The sequence below is a fragment of the Dasypus novemcinctus genome, chromosome 29, assembly GCF_030445035.2.
Source record: "Dasypus novemcinctus isolate mDasNov1 chromosome 29, mDasNov1.1.hap2, whole genome shotgun sequence".
NCBI classification, from domain to species: Eukaryota; Metazoa; Chordata; class Mammalia; order Cingulata; family Dasypodidae; genus Dasypus; species Dasypus novemcinctus.
In genome coordinates, this window is record NC_080701.1 from 30,654,217 (window position 1) to 30,671,125 (window position 16,909).

At 41.7% G+C, this 16,909-nt stretch overlaps 1 protein-coding gene and 1 pseudogene across 1 annotated transcript in view; one reads left to right on the forward strand and one right to left on the reverse strand.

Moving 5' to 3' along the window:
- Positions 1–1,641: 1,641 nt before the first annotated feature.
- Positions 1,642–16,909, reverse strand: part of SLC18A1 (solute carrier family 18 member A1) — a 32,343-nt gene continuing 17,075 nt past the window's right edge. The window contains exons 10-15 of the mRNA XM_058289787.2: positions 6,451–6,529; positions 5,487–5,538; positions 3,853–3,916; positions 2,936–3,055; positions 2,591–2,724; positions 1,642–1,815 (exon numbers count right to left, since the gene is read on the reverse strand). Coding sequence (XP_058145770.1) covers positions 1,702–1,815; positions 2,591–2,724; positions 2,936–3,055; positions 3,853–3,916; positions 5,487–5,538; positions 6,451–6,529 — 563 coding nt within the window. The 3' untranslated portion in view covers positions 1,642–1,701. The remainder of the gene's footprint in view (positions 1,816–2,590; positions 2,725–2,935; positions 3,056–3,852; positions 3,917–5,486; positions 5,539–6,450; positions 6,530–16,909) is intronic.
- Positions 10,496–12,960, forward strand: LOC139437825 (U3 small nucleolar ribonucleoprotein protein MPP10 pseudogene; annotated as a pseudogene).

The window sequence follows — 16,909 nt, forward strand, 5'->3', positions numbered from 1 at the left end:
AATATGTTCATTTCTGCAATAAGTCCATCCTTCATTATCAAGCCTGCTCTGCGTGGATGTGAGAATCAGTGATTTATCATTGCCGGTGCTCCCTGCCCCTCCCCAGCCCACCCTATCCCACTCCCACCTTTGTACAAGAGTCCCATTGGCAATTCTCTCATTCTGCATTTGTGGTAGCAGCTCATATGTTTTGGCAGACAATTTTCTAATTTTACTTTTGGGCTCCTTCAGAATATGAGACAAACTAACTACGTGATGATATAAGCACATGTGGTTTTGTTATTTAAGTCTGGTTAATCCAACCCTCTAAAACACATTCCTAAATCAGGTGATAATGGATAATCAGTGATAAGGATCCACTGAGGGGTTCAGGTTAAATGTGTTCTGGTAATTAAAGGTTTGCCCTGAGCCCACCAAACTCCTGCCTAGGAGTGCATGAATCAGAGCCTGGTCTCGTTCCAGAGTAAATCTGATCTCCCTATTCTGATATACAGGATTCCCACCCCCCTCACCCATAACTTGGCCCTGCAGGGCTCTCCATTTCCGCCCCAGCTCTGTCTCCCCATTGTTCCACACGCAGACTCTGAGCATTCCTGCCTCATTTTATTGGAACACAAAGTTTATTCTAACTTGCACTATGACTAAATTTTACAATTATCATGTTTTCCCGAATTCATGGGAAGCTGCTTAAGGGTGGGGACCATGTCTCCCATCTCTTTGAAATCCCATCACCCCATACAGCACTTAGGTTAATAACTATTTCAAAAAGGTGGTAAAATGTCATAATATCTATAGTACCTACTTATGTGCCCACACACTCTCATTTGCTCTAAAAGGGCATCTGGTTTATCATGCCTGAATTAGGTAATAGATTATTCATTAAAAAGTGTGAACCATGCCTCATTATAACCCTCATATCATGAAATGAACAGTTGGGGTTTCAGGTCAGTTGGTTTCCACTTCTTTCATGAAATCTGGGGGTTAAAACACTATTTTCCAGTCCTTCTCCGACTTTTATTTCTAAGAGGCTCAGGAAAGGCAGAAACACACAGATGAAATAAGAATGTCAGTAACTCAAGCACATGAGAAAGAGGCTCTTTCCTTTTCCATTTGATAATGAAGAAAATAGGAAAACTCCCTTCACCAAGGGCAAAGTCCCCTTAGCAACTGTACGTTTCACCAAAAAAAAAAAAAAACACTCAGTTTTTGAACACCAGATAAAGTGTTCCCAAACTGGCAATTTGTCAAGAGTATGTTGAGGACACATTCCATTCAGTTGAGAAAACTCAGGGAGGAACACACCTAGTGATAGAGGACAAATTCTTACAACCTGTTGGGAACACACCAAAGAAAACTAGGACAATGGATCATAGAGGCTTGTTTCGAGGCACACTGTCCTTTGAAGGAGTCACCCCTTGCAGAACCATCAGAGCTCAGGTCTAATCAGCCTCACAGTGGCCTGGGAGAGAGCATCACTCCTGTTCTCCCACAAAGGTAGGCCACTTCCAGCACCCGACTCGGGTTGCCCAGGTGAGGAGAGACGTGAGAAATGGCACTCTTGGTGAGAGGAAAGGCAAGCAGACTCCCAGGGCAGAGGGACATGAAGCCAGCTGAGCAGCCCTTCATGATGGATTCCAGGGCAAGAGCTGGCTGCTGAAGTCTTAGCCTCGGGTCTACAAGACACAGGAACTCTTTTTGATGCTACTGCTCACAGTCAGGCTCCTCCTCGCTGTCCTCCCCCAGGGGAAATTCCTTTGTGGGCTTCTGGGTTGCATATATCCGGGTCTCCATGGGGCAGTCCTGGCTCAGAATTGCCTGCAGCAAGAAAAAGAGAAAACATGGCGCCTCTTCTACCTGCCTCCCACCACCTTCCCCCACAGCTGGAGTAAGTCTAGTGTTGCTCAGAAAAGACTCCTAACAGGCATAGGACCCTCTTTCTGCATCCTGTACCTCAAGGGGCCTCCCAAGGTATCCAGGCATATCAACTCTGCTCAGTACAAACTTCTGATATGCTTTTAATGGATCCTAGCTGAGTTAGTGCAAGCTAGAGCAGGGATCCTCCCCTATCAGGGTTTCCTGTCTTTTCCTTCCTTTGAGCAACCCCATCTCCATCTCCAAACCATCCAGGCCCTCAGGGTGCTCATGCTGAAGTAAGAGAAAAGTACATTATTAACTAAAAGCACAGGTTGCTGTTCTTTCCATGGGATGTTTGTACTTTAAAAGAGGATGACCTGGTAAGAATAATGCCAGACTCACATGAACAAGTGAATGAATGAAGAAAGGTGCTCAGTGGAATTCTGCCCACTTATGAGGGGGAGGGTGTGATAGTTTGATATTTCACACCTTCCTTGTAACTATAGGATGCCTTGGGTGACCCCTTGCCCTTAATTCTTTCCTTCTTTCCTTAAGACCATTCTTAAAAGTCCTGTGTAAGAGAGGAGGTGGTTATCTAGGGAAAGCAAAAAAAGGAGTTAGGAACCATGGCAAAGTGGAAAGACTATCAATAGAGGGAGGCCATATAAGCACAGGATAAAAGGGAATGAGAGCCACAGTGGAGGGTATTTGTTTAGCAGGAGTTAGAGTCCCTTACAAGCTTCTCCTCCTTGGCTGGGGGGTTCTGCAGGTAGTAGCAGAGAGGAGCGTAGACGATGTTGACAACCCCAATGATCACCATGAGCCAGGGGAAGCCGATGGCCCGGACAATGGCACCCCCAGTGGATGGGCCTGTGAAGAGTAAAGCAAATGCACAAGTATTTTTATGCCTTTTTCACATGGATGATGCAATGCTAGAGCCAGCAGGGTGACCCAGAGGATGTCTGGGGTCCAATATCCAGAGCCTCTTGGCCCCACTTCTGACTGGTTAAAAAAAAATAGTAGATAAGGAGGAGTGGGGCACCAGGTCCTGGGTGCTCCCCTCTCTTCCACCCCAACCTACCTACAGCAAAGCCCATGCAGAAAGCTACATCCGCGATGGCATAGACACTCCCATACACAGAGGTGTGGCGCAGGTCTACCAGGTGTCCCATGATGGGCATCATGGAAGAGTCCACCATGCCTGTGGCCAGGACAAACAGGACAGTGTTAATTAGCTCTGTCCTCAGCCCCCTCCCTGCTGGGGACATCCTGACCTCCTCTCCTCCTCCGTTCGGTCTACTCTGTTTGCCTGCTCTCCTCCATTTATTTTTGTTTAGTTTTTTTAATCGTTAACTTCTTATGTTATGACTGCAGACTCTAAAATTAGAAAGCTATTTCCCTCACTGACTGCCTAAGTCAATTGCCCCAATAATTTTTTAACAATCCAATAATTTTTAAATATCCTCTATTATTGAAATGCAAGACTGTTTTGCTTAGGGAATTAGTCTCAATATTTAATGCAAATTATCTACCCCTGCTCCATAAATTTCTTCTCTTTTGTTTAAACCTCCCCCAAACCTACAATACTGTTTCTCTTCCTCTTTTATTAAAGACCTTTTAATTAAGACACCAGGGTTACATTAACCTGCTTAAGCAATAATCTCCCTTTTATGTAGTGCTCCTCAGTGAAGTCCCAGATCAGCAAAGTGTCTTTCATCAGCCTATTTGGTTTGTCTCTCTTGTGTTCTCTGCTTTTTGTTGGATTAGAGATCCTCAAATTTTCATTCAGCCCCAAGCTCTATTCCATGTTATGCAGTTTGCACTAATAAATTCATCAGGTAGGAATCAGGAGCCCACTCTCACACCCCTACCAGCTCTACTTCTACTCCGTTTGCCTTTCCACCTACCCCCTCTGATGAGAAAAGGGAGGGGGGAGGAAGACATCTGACCCAAACCAACATTCAGAGGCTTCTCATTTCCCTAAAGAGCACTTCTTACCTATGGCAAAGCCAAGTCCTGCATTGGGACCAATGAGACCAAATATACTGTGAGCCAGAGGAACCTGCAGGGGGAAAGGTGGATGTGGTCATCAGCAGCAAGTTGGGTCATGGTGAGAACAAATGCTCAAAGGCTTTTTACGTGACATGCATCTATTAAGCATGTGCACTGTGCCATGTATGCTCTCTCCTTGGATTCTCACACCTTCCCTGTGAAGAAGAATCTACTTCCATTTTGAAGATATGAAAACCAGAGTGGTGCCATTTGGATCCAATGCTCTACCCAAAGTTACAGAGCTAATAAGGGGCAAGATGAAGTTTGAACCTCAGACTTGCCTCATTATACCATCACAATGGTCCTTTTCTGTCACGGACTCTCCCCTTTCTCCACCCCCATCCTGATCCCCACCCAAACACATGTCTGTCCTCATTATTCGCCGAATGGAGTTGCTTCTGTTTTCAATTGGCAACACCTTCCAAAGGTCTTATTGAAATCCCAAACTTGGTGGCCATTGGAACAACAAGCCAGAGAACAGAGGCCCATAGCCAATTACCCATTAGCTAGGGGGAGAAAGTGGCACATTAGCAAGCTGTGAAACTCATTCTCATCGCTCTCCTGACAAAACACTGGATGCCTTTCCTTCCCGAATTTTCGGGTTCCTTACTTCCCTTCCTGGGCACCTGCCCTTCCTGCCACCCAACCCTGCCATCCCAGCACATTCAATGCCTATCCTTGGGTGAGTCCTTGCTCTCTTCTGGGTGTCACTCACCTCGCGAAGGCTCAGCACACTCTTTAGATTTTAGTGGCTAGGAGAAATTTTAGGGGTTACTCCCTCACAGGGGTATTTCTATTTTATCAAAAATTGGTGAGGATTCGCTGTGGACTCCTCATGTGCCAGACACAGGGTTTGTGGTTTATATGGAATAACTCAACAACCTTGTTAGATAGAAATGATTGGAATCCTCTCCACACAGATGATGCTACTGAGCACCGTAGAGATGAAGTGATTTGTTCAAGGTCACACAAATAGGTAGTGGCAGAACTGGTAGTGAAAGCAGAGCCCTCCCAAGCTCCAGATCAGGGCCTCCAGGCTTTCCCGAGTGCTGATGCTGGGTCAGGCTCTGTGCTACAAACTTTATAGCTATGTTCACTTACCTCATGCCTCTGAGGCAAGTGTGCTGAGGATCTCCATGCAGAGAGAACGGGGAGTTTAGGGAGCTTAAAGGGGGATCTTGAAAATGGAAAAGGCTTTCTTTCTTCTCCTACCAATGTTCCAGTGCCAGAGTCTGAAGCACAAGTGATGGTTTCCCTGTTGACTTATGGGGCCCTGGCAGGTGGGATGACTAAATGAAGTCTTAAAATGCACTATTTTGCTGGCCTCAGAAATAGATACCAATACACATTACTTCATATGCCCATACATAGAGCTCAGGGTTCTGGCCCCACCTTCCCCACCTACCCTCAAGGGGATGCCAGCTTCAACTGGTGGCAGCTCTCCTGGTGCTAATTCCTACACAAGCAGAAACGGTCTTTCCAATGACCTATGCCAAGTCAATCCTCTGCTCATTTTAAAGTAAAGTGATGTTTAAATGTCTGGATCTCTCTCTCACTCCACTAGTCCCTATTATACTTACACAGAGCAAGCTGATCCCTACTACCACCATTCCAACCAGTGAGCACAGCCATCTACAAGAAAAAAGCCATTATTATACCATGCTATGGGGAGAGATCCCCTCCTGCTGCCACCCCATTCCACCAGCACTGGTCTGCCCTACTGCCCCAAACTCCAGCAACCATTTAGGACCTGAGAAGATGAGTGCAGCCCTACAGGTCCAGGTTGTATCCAAAAGGGCTCTTTCCCTACCCTTTCCTAGCCCTCTTCTCTTCCCTGGCTCATCTCTTCCATAGTAGAGTACATACTGGGATATATTCTTTTCATTTATAAAAGGAATCAGGTGACTCAGAAAATACATGGCGCATGACAGTAATACCAAAATGTGGATCTTGCTATTTCCCAGTTCAAATGATAACTTCTTGCTATCTCCAACCTATTCATATTTTATTTGGTCTTCAAGGTTATCTCAAGTCCCATAAGGATGCCAAGTTTCTTTCCTTTACGATCTCCCAACAGTGGTTTTTAAACTTTAAAATATATTTACACTGAACACCAAAGATAAAAGTAAAGCTGTTCTGATTCTAATGGAGCAACAGAATCTAGACTTATACCTCCAGTCCTCAATTGGAGGCACTTCTGGGGCAACTCTTTAGGGCTCCATGGAATGGTTTGACCATCACTGCTCCAATGTACTGTTTTTTTCATGGCTTTTCCCTGTGGGATTATTTGTATCTCTTGAACCATAAAGCAAACATCTGGAGAGCAAAGGGTGTCCTTCACATAGCCACTGCCTCTTCCACAGCAACAAGCTCAGGAACCCCCTTTTTCCATACTGCTCTCACCACCAACCCAGTCCCCATTCTCCCTTGTCATGAACTTTCAATCTCAGAGAAGCTGTTCCTCATCCCAGGTGCAAGGGAATCCCCACAGGACTCTCCCTTCTTACATTCCTACCCTCCTTCCCAGCTCTCTAGGCTACATACCGGCCCATCTTGTTGGCCAGCACACCGAAGAGGTTGGTGCCGATGAAGTAGGACAAGCTGGCAGGCAAGAAAGCGAGACCTGTAGAAGGACAAAGATGCCCACTTTAGGACATGTCCCATTTACTCTCATAATCCCTTCCCTCCTAAAGACAGTGAAGGCCCGCTATTACCTCCAAGCATCCCCAAACCACAACTGTTCAACTGTTTTGTGGTTTGGGATCCTGTGCAAACCCAGAGCAGATGTCATGAGACTCCACACCTCTCTTTCCCACAGGGCAGGGCTTTGTTTAGTTTCAGAACATTTAATGTGCTTCCAGCTCCCCACTTCAAGCTTCCTGGTCAACGGCCCTAATGAACCATTCTCATGTAGAAAATACTGTGAATATCAGCATAAAAACAGGAGCTTTGGAGGAAGACATACCTCCTGGGAAGGAAAAGCATCCCTTCCCTGCTATTTATCAGCTCTGTGACCATGGCTAATTTAATAAACCTCTCTGGGCTTTGATTTCCATATCTGGGTTCAAATCGTTGGCTCTGTGACTTTGGACAATTTACGTATCCTGAATATTATTTATTTATTCATTCATATATTCAATACTTTTAATGAGATTTTACCATGTGCCAAGTTTGGGCCTAAAAACAGAGGGATAAATAAGATAGACAAAATCCTAGCTCTCATTAACCTTATATTCCAGGGAAGCGAGACAGACAAAAACCAAGCAAACAAATAAATGAAAAAGATAATTTTTAAAAATGGTAAGTTCTATGAAGAAAATTTAACATTTTGGGTGCTATGATAGTTAGTGACTGGGAAAAAGGGCCCCGTAGGTTTGGGGGTTCAGGAAAGGCCTCTCTGAGGAGGTGACATTCAAGCTGAGATCTGAATGGCCAGAGAAGAGCATTTCAAACAGGAAAAAAAAAATGGAAGCAAAGTTTGATCAATCAGGTGGCTGGAAATCATTTACTGAGATGGGCAAGTCTGGTGGCAGAGGAAGAGCTGTAAGGGAACATGATGAGTTTGAAATATCTATTAGATATCCAATGGAGATGTCAGGCAGTTGGATAAAGTCCAGAACTTGAAGGAGAGGTCACAAATGCAAATATAAATTTGGGACTTATTGGTTTACACATGTTTTTTTAAGCCAGGAAAGAGGATGGGATCGCCCAAGGGAGATCAGGTAGAAAAGTCTAGATACCAAAGGTGTGAGTCTTGGAGGTGATAAGGTGACATAGAAGAAGCTGAAAGGAGATGGAATCCAAAAGGCAAGAAGTTCAGCTTTTGATAGGAGCTAGGCTGTTTCAATCACAATTGGAGAGAAGCCAGGAGAAAAGGCAGTGATTGTGGGTATTAGTTCAGAAAAGCAGATTCATTTAGTGATGGGGAATGGTGAGTTCTCTTCCCATTGCTTATATTCTCTCAAGAAATAGGAAGAAAAGTCAGTGGCCGAGAATGATGACGGTGAAGGGGTGGGCATGCACAGGAGGTTTGAATGGAAAATAGTGTAACATACTATTTTACTGCATTTCATTGCTATTCCTAGATATTGTATTTTTTATATATTGGCAACCCTGTGTTGAGCAAGTCCTTTGGCACCATTTTTCCAATAGCATATGCTCACTCAGTGACTCTGTGTCACATTTTGGTAATTTTCACACTATTTCAAATTTATTCATTGTTCTTATATCTTTTATGGTGATCTGTGGTCAGCAATCTTTTATATTACTATTGTAATTGTTTTCGGGCTCTACAAAACTGCACCAATTTAAGACAGTGAACAATCAATAAATGTTGTGGCGTTCCGACTGCTCCATGGATGGCTGTTCCCCTGTCTCTCTCCCTCTCCTTGAGTCTCCCTATTCCCTGAGACACAAGAATATTAAAATTAGGCAAGTCACTAGCCCTATAATGGTTCCTAAGTGTTCATGTGAAAGGAAGAGTCGCATGTCTCTCCCTTTAAATCAAAATTCTAGAAATGATTCAGCTTAGTGAGAAAGGTACACTGAAAGTCCTGACAGGCCAAAAGCCAGTCCTCTTGCACCAAACCATTAGCCAAGTTGTACATGCAAAGGCAAAGCTCTTGAAGGCGAACCGTGAGGATATCAATGAAAAAAAAACAAAGAAATTAAGGTGATACTCATGAATGATAAGAAAGGGAAGCAACCTTATTGCTGAAATGAAGAAAGTTTTAGTGATTTAATAGATCAAAGCAGCCACAATATTCGCTTAAACCAAAGACTAATCCAGAGCAAGGCCCTAACTGTCTTTAATTCTATGAAGATGAGAGAGGTGAGGAAGCTGCAGAGGAAAAGTTTGAAGCTAGCAGGGGTTGGTACCTGAAATTTAAGGAAAGACGCCATCTCCGCAACTTCCACATAAAAGTGCAAGGTGAAGCACTAAGTGCTTATGTAGAAACTACAGTAAGTTATCTGAAAATCTAGCTTTGATAATTGAAGACGATTGCTACACTAAACAACAGATTTTCAGTGTAGACAAAACAGCCTTCTATTCGAAGAAGATGCCATTGAGAAGTTTTACAGCTAGAGAGAAAAGTCAATGCCTGCCTTCCGAAAACAGGCTAACTCTCTTGTTAGGGGGGAAGGCAGCTAGACTTGAAGTTGAAGCCATTGGTTGCTCATATACCATTCCAAAAATCCTAGGGCCGTTAATTATGCTAAATCTACATTTCCTATGCTCTACCAATGGAAAAACAAAGCCTGATTTATTGGAGGACGTCAAGCTATCAACATTAACAGGAGTTTGGGGAACGTTTATTTCAACTTAAAACTTTGAGGAGTTCAAAACTTCATTGGAAGAAATAACTACAGATGTGATGGAAATAGCAAGAGGACAGAATTAGAAGCGGAGCCTGAAGATATGATTACAATCTCATGATAAAACTACTGGATGAGGAGTTGCTTCTTATGGATGATCAAAGACAGTGGCTTCTTGAGATGGAATCTACTCCTGGTGAAGATGCTGTGAATATTATTGAAATGACAACAAAGGATTTAGAATATTACATAAACTTAGTTGATAAAGCAGCAGCAGGGTGTGAAAGGATCAGCTCCCATTTGGAAAAAATTCTGCTGTAAATGGGTAAAATGCTATCAAACAGCATCGTATGCTACAGAGAAATCTTTTGTTGAAGGAAGAGCCCATCAATGCAGCAAACTTCATTGTTGTCTTATTTTAAGAAATTGCCACAGATCAGAGAGACACAGACTTCACTTCTCTCCCAGAAAAATAGCTAGAGGACAGTCAGAACAGAATGGAAAAAAAGTGTTCTACAGTTTAGGGCACCAGGGGAAGGCAGGACACCACCCAGAAGTGAGAGGAGCAAAGGAAAAGAATCGCATTGAGAAACCTCTGTGAGTAAAATCTGCAGCTGCAGCTGCTGGCACCCATCCCCTCACTCTCAAAGCAGACACCTTTGAAATCTCCAGCACTTGGTCAGTGGCTATGGACACAAAGGGCCACAGGGGTCCACCTCCCTAGGAAAGGAGAGAACGAGGGATGCAGCCTAAGTCTGATTCTGCTTTTGGCCATTAAATTTGGGCTGTTGTGTCCCACAAGACCTTCCGTGTTGGGTGGGCGTGGGGGCGCCATTGTTTGCCCTGTGCGCCAGCACCAGATGAAAGAGATCCAACTCTCTCAAACACCCTCTTCACTGACTGGGACTTGTTATTGAGGACACAGAGAGGAGTGGAACTATTTCCTATCTGGAAAAAGGGAAGGGGCTGTCAGCCAAGGTTGGAGAACAGACTCTGGGAAAGTTTTGATTTGTGAATCTGTGAATAGCCCTGAGGCACAATCCTTTGTCAGGTTGCTCTGGTCTGGTTGCAGCAAACACATTCTGACCAGGGTTTGAACTGAGAGGTCTGATAAAGAGCACCATCTGCTGGCAGACCAAGGAAGTATACGGGAGGAAATTGAAAGTAAATAAAAGCAAATCCTTTGTCCCCAGGCTCTGGCTTCCGCAGGGAGCATCTTTGCGCCCTTTCTGGGCATTTCTCTTCCATTGTATTTGGCTCGGAGTGGATGACAATGGCCCCACCTATCTGGCATCAATGGACTGTGGAGTAGCATCTGAACAAGGTCAGGAAAGCCACTAGCCAGCCTGAGTGATTCCTCATGATTCAAGATGGATTGACATCAAATTTCACTTCTTTAGCAATAGTATCTTATAGCTTTCATAAAATACTAGAGAATAATGATGGGATTCAAGAGAATCATTTAAAATAGATGATTTTGATGATGAGCAGATTTGGCAAAAGCTGGATTTCAAAGCAAACCAGTTTTGCAGCACTTCTAGGATACAGCTAATGAAACTGCTGAAGAAGAAGACATTAGTCTTCTCCCAAAGAATGAAGAGGAGTGGAAGAGGATGGCTCAGAGATAGAAGCTGAAGGCTAAGAGGTACAGGACTTGGAGGATAGAGAAGAAGTGTTAGAACTTGAATGTGATGATCTTTTAAAGGGGATGAGAGAGCTAAAAACTCCCGCCAATTTGATCTGAGGATAAGGCTCGTGTAGCAGTTTGATATTATGGATGAATTCCAAAAAGAAATATTGGATTATGTTTGTAAACTGATCTTTTCCTCTGGGCATATTAGATTATATTGGATTCATAGCTTTACTTGATTAAATAATTATGTAAACCTCTTGTGCCAGTAGGGTGTTGAGGCCCCACCCTTTGGTGGGTAGAGACTCACAGATAAAAGGCATGGCAAAGGACAGAGTTAAGAGCTTTTAATGTTGGAGTTTTGATGTTGGAGTTTGATGCTGATACTGGAGACCCAGGGAGAGACAGAGCCATGCAGCTGAGAGTCTACAGCTGACCTTGTGGAAAAAACAGAGGTGCTGAGCCCAGAGGAACCCAGGAAGGCTGAGCCCTCACAAATGTTGGCAGCCATCTTGCTGCAACATGTGAAAATAGACTTTGGTGAGGGAAGTAACTTCTGCTTATGGCCTCATATCTGTAAGCTCCTACTCCAAGTAAATCCCTTTATGAAAACCAACCAATTTCTGGTATTTTGCAGGAGCACCCCTTTGGCTGACTAATAGAGTTGGCTTTTCAGTGATGAGGATTCCGACCATGACTTTGATATCAGCACTGGAACAGCAGAGCAAGGTGCAAAACAAAGTGCCTGGGAAACCAAGAGAAAAGTCCAGAGCAGATGGTTAGTTCTTCAAACTATCTGAATTGGAGACCTTTTTAGAAAAAGTAGAAAAAGAAGAGGAGAAAAAAGATGGCAACGAGGAGGAAGATGTTAATTTTTTTGAAGATATTGTTTCAGATGAAGATGAGGGAAAACTGTTTGGAAATCAAAAACTTGAGTTAATTAAAAGTTCCAGACACTTGAAATACATAGATTTCTTTGATTCACTTGAAGGTGATGAAGACATAGCAGGTAATTAGGATGAGAAGGGTTAAAATGAAGAAAGGAAGAAAAGTGCTGAAGAAGATAAAGAAGGCATCTCTGAATCAGATGAAGATGATAACCTTGAAGAAAGTGAAGGCAAAAGAAACATAAAGGAGGTTGGAAAAGTATGACCTTGGCTTTGCCAGGTGATGAAGATGGAGAAACTAAAGATGCAAATATCTTAAATGTACAGAGAGATTCTGATGTAGTTAAACCATCTCTTGAAAAAGACAAGAAAAAATGAATGAACAAATTGCATCTTTGGAAAAAGACTTGTTGGAAAAAAAACAATAAAAACCTTGGCAGCTTCAAGAAGGGACAGCCTAAAAGAGAGCAGAAAATAGCCTCTTAGAAGAGTATCTGCACTTTGATCATGCAGTCTGGATGGCACCCATGATCACAGAGGAAACTACCCTTCAACTGGAAGATATCATTCAGTAGAGGATAAGAGATCAGGCTTGAGATGATGTCATCCATTAAAAAAAAAACCTAAAGAGGATGAAAATGAATATAAAAAGCATCTGACATTAGATCATGAGAAAAGTAAATTGAGCCTTGCTGAAATATATGAACAGGAATATGTCAAACTCAACCAGCAAAAATGGAGGAAGAAAATCTAGAGAAATTCAAGAGATGATGGATTCACTCTTAAAATTGTATGCCCTATAAAACTTCCATTTCATACCTAAACCTCCTGTACCAGAGATTAAAGCTGTATCAAATCTTCTTGCCATAACCTGGAGGAAGTGGCTCCAGGGAGTACTAGTGACACAGCTCTCCTGGCCATCAAGGAAATCAAGGGGGAAAAAAAAGCTTGAGATATAAAAGCAGAGAAAATGGTTACTGACAATAAGCGAGAACAAAGGAAACAGAAATATCAAAAGCATATGACAATAAAGGAGGAAAAGCAGAGAAAACTGCTACAGAAGAGCAATCCAGATGAGGCAGGGAAATACAGCAAAGCAGTCAGTTCAGAGAAATTAAAACAGCTGACCAAGCAGGCAAAGCCTCCCTGTTAAGGGATGAAGGTAAAAACAAGACCTTAAAGACATCTCGAGCATTCTTTTCTAAATACAAGATCAAGTAAAAATGCAAAGAATATAGAAAAGAAGAAGAAAAGACAGGATCTTTCTTTCATAAATCAAAGTTGTAGTATGTTTTGTATATAATATAAATATTAATGGGTAATCTTATATTCTTTGATAGTTCTGCTTAAATTAAAATGTTTGAGAACTGAAAAAAAAGTTAATAAATAATAAAGGCCTTTTGGGGCCTACACAAACTCTTTCCCCAGGTCTGTGGAAGAAAGATCTGCAACCCATAACTGGGTCAATGTCCCAGATTCAAGCAACTAAACAGAGATAATCCTAAAGAGCTGGAGCAGGTTGAAGCAAGAATCAAAGAATGGCAGTAACATACAGCCTCCCACCCTAAATCCCAACATAAAAGAGAAAAGAGAGAAAAATTGAGCATCAGAATAAATTCACCAACATATAAGATGCCTAGACAGCAGCATACTAAGAAAGCCATACTAAGAAAATGCCATACTAAGAAAATGGAAGCCATACAAGCCATACTAAGAAAATGGAAAATATGGACCAAGCGAAGATAAATATCAAAGCCCCAGACGAGGCACAGGATTTGAAACAAATAATCAAAGACGTTCATACAAATCTCCTAAATCAAATCAACAAGTTGAAAAAAAACATGGTTAAAGAGATAAAGGACATCAAGAGAACACTAGGAGAGAACAAAGACGAATTTGAAAACTTGAAGAGAAAAATGAAATGAAAGACACAATAGGTGAGATCAAAAACACATTATACATATGGAATCTAAGCCCTCACTTGACATAGATGTGCAATGGACACAACCAATCCAATGTCCACAGAGAAAATGTGGAATGGGTGTGGGAACGGTAGCCATGGTGGCTGCTGGGTGTGGGGAACGGGAGGAAGAGATGAGATGTGGAGGCGTTTTCGGGACGTGGAGTTGTCCTGGATAGTGCTTCACAGACAATTACGGGACATTATAGATCCCCCCAGGGCCCACTGGATGGAACGTGAGAGAGTCTGGGCTATGATGTGGACCATTGACTATGGGGTGCAGTGATGCTCAGAGATGAACTTACCAGGTGCAATGGATGTGTCATGATGATGGGAGAGAGTGTTGCTGTGGGGGGAGTGGGGGGGGGCGGGGGCGGTGGGGTTGAATGGGACCTCATATTTTTCATAATGTAATTAAAATAAATAAATAATTTAAAAAAACTTAAAGCAATAAAAACTTGAGAATTTTATTGAAAAAAAATAAATAAATATTATTCACATATTAAAACAAAAACAAAAACAAAAACACATTATAGAGGCATACAATAGCAGACTCAAAATGATAGAAGAAAGAACAAGTGATACAGAATGCAGAACAGCTGAAAATGAAGAGAGAGATGAATGGAGAGAGAAAAGAATTTTTAAAAATGAGCAAGGGCTCAGGGAGTTGAAGAATAACATGAAGTATAACAACATACATGTCATGGGAGTTCCAGAGGGAGAAGAAAAGTGAAAGGGGGCAGAAAAAGTATTTGGGGAAGTAATGGCTGAAAATTTCCCAACTCTCATGAAAAAAATGAATTTACATATCCAATAAGTACACTGTACCCCAACAGAATAAATCTGAATAGACCTACTCCAACTTATATACTACTCAGTATGTCAAATGCCAAAGATAAACAGAAAATTCTAGGAGAAGCAAGGGAGAAGCAAACCATCACATCTAAGGGATGCCCAATAAGACTTAATGTGAATTTGTCATCAGAAACCATAGAGGCAAGAAGACAGTAGTGTGATGTCAATAGGATAGTGAAAGAGAAAATTTGCCAGTTGAGAATTCTTTATCCACCAAAATTGTCCTTCACATATGAAGGCGAGTTTAAAATACACACCAATAAATCGAAACTGGGAAGCAGACGTGGCTCAAGCAGTTGGGCACCCACCTACCACATGGGAGGTCCTGGGTTCAGTTCCCAGTGCATCCTAAAGAAGACAAGCAAGACAGCAAGCTGACGCTTGCACAGCAAACTGACACAACAAGATGATGCAGTAAGATGATGCACCAAAGAGACACACTGAGGAAACACAATGAGAGACACAACAAGCAAGGAGTGGAGGTGGCTCAAGTGATTCGGTGTTGGGAAGTGCAGGGTTCAGTTTCTGGTACCTCCTAAAAAGAATGTGAACAAGAGCAGATGGCTGGTGCAAACAATGGGGGTGGGGGCAGGAGATGCAGAGAAACAAATAAATCTTTTTAAAAAAGAAACTATGAGAGTTCATAAAAAAGAATCCAGCTTTGCAGGAAGAATTAAAGAGAGCCTTACAGCCGGAAAGAAAAAGACAGGAGAGAGAGGCTTGGAGGAGAGTGTAGAAGGGAAGACTTCCAGAAAGGATAATCGAAAGAGTAAAAGGACAGACAAAAATAAGTTATGACATGTGAAAGCCAAAGAATAAAATGGTGGCAGTATATAACTTATTTACAGTAATATCATTGAATACGAATGTATTAAAATCCCAATCAAAATATGTAGACTGACATAGTGGATAAAATTAGGATTTTTAAAAATTAAAAAAAAAAAAGAGCCATTCATATGTGTCTACAAAAGACTTTCTTTAGACCCAAAGATACAAACCAGCTCAAAGTCAAATGTTGGGAAAAGATATTCCACACAAGCAGTAAGAAAAAAAGAGCAGGTGTAGCTATACTAATATCAGACAAAACAGACCTTAAATGCAATAAAGTTAAAAGAGATGCAAAGGACATTATATATTAATAAAAGGGACAATCCAGCAGGAAGAAGTAGCTGTCATAAATATCTATGCACTCTACCAGGATGCCCCAAAATACATGAGGCAAACTCTGGTAAAATTGAGGGGAGAAATACTTGACATCTCTACAATAATAGCTGGAGACTTCAACACACCACTTACTTCATCAGCTAGAACAACTAGACAGAAGATCAACAAGGAAACAGAGAACTTGAACAATATTATAAATATCTCAGAAGAACTGAGAGCAGTGACGTGAACAGACATATGCACATTGATGTTCATAGGAGCATTATTCACAATTGCTAAAAGGTGGAAACATCCTAGGGATCTCTCAATTGAAGAATGGATAATCAAATTGTGGTGTATATGTACAATGGAATATTATGCAGCTGTAAGAAGAAATGAAGTTGTGAAGCATATAACCACATGGATGAACCTGGAGGACATTATGTTAAGGGAAGAAAGCCAAACACAAAAGGGCAAATACCATATCTTGCTCTATTATGAACTAAATACATTATGTAAACTCATGGAGTTAACTAGAGTACAGGTCACCAGAAAATATAATGAGGTTAGGGAATGGAAAGTTGAGGGTTAATCTGTGCAGATCTGGTAAAAAAACTGCTCATAAATCTTTAGAAATGAATAGAAATGGTGAGAGCACATCATAGCATTTGTAACTAGCAGTACTACTATATGGGTCTGACTGTGGTTGAAAGGGAAAGTCTAAGATCATGTTTATCACTAGAAGGAAAGCCAAAAAATGTACCATGGGACCATATAGCATAGCAAAACATCATGTGAAATATGAGTATGTGTAACATTGCATATACACGACTGTTTTTCTTCGAAACTGAACAAACGTACGTTGATGTTACAAGACCTTAATGTCAGGCAAAAATACAACCAAAGCAAAATATGGATACTAGTATGTAGTAATATACTCATAATCTTCCATTTAGGGTAAAAGAAAAAATGAAATATACTAATTGAAGGTAACTGCACCAAAGGTACTACATATTGTTTGACTCTCGATAAAAAATATAAATGGAAATAAATTAGAGACAGAAATGGAATTGGAGCTAAATATGGCAGGGGAAGCATAGAGAGATTAAGACGTGATTATTAAGGTGTAGAGTTTAAGTGTCTGTTTATTATTATTATTGTTAAAACAGTGAAAATGCTCTAATAATGATTGAAGTGATGAATGCACAACTA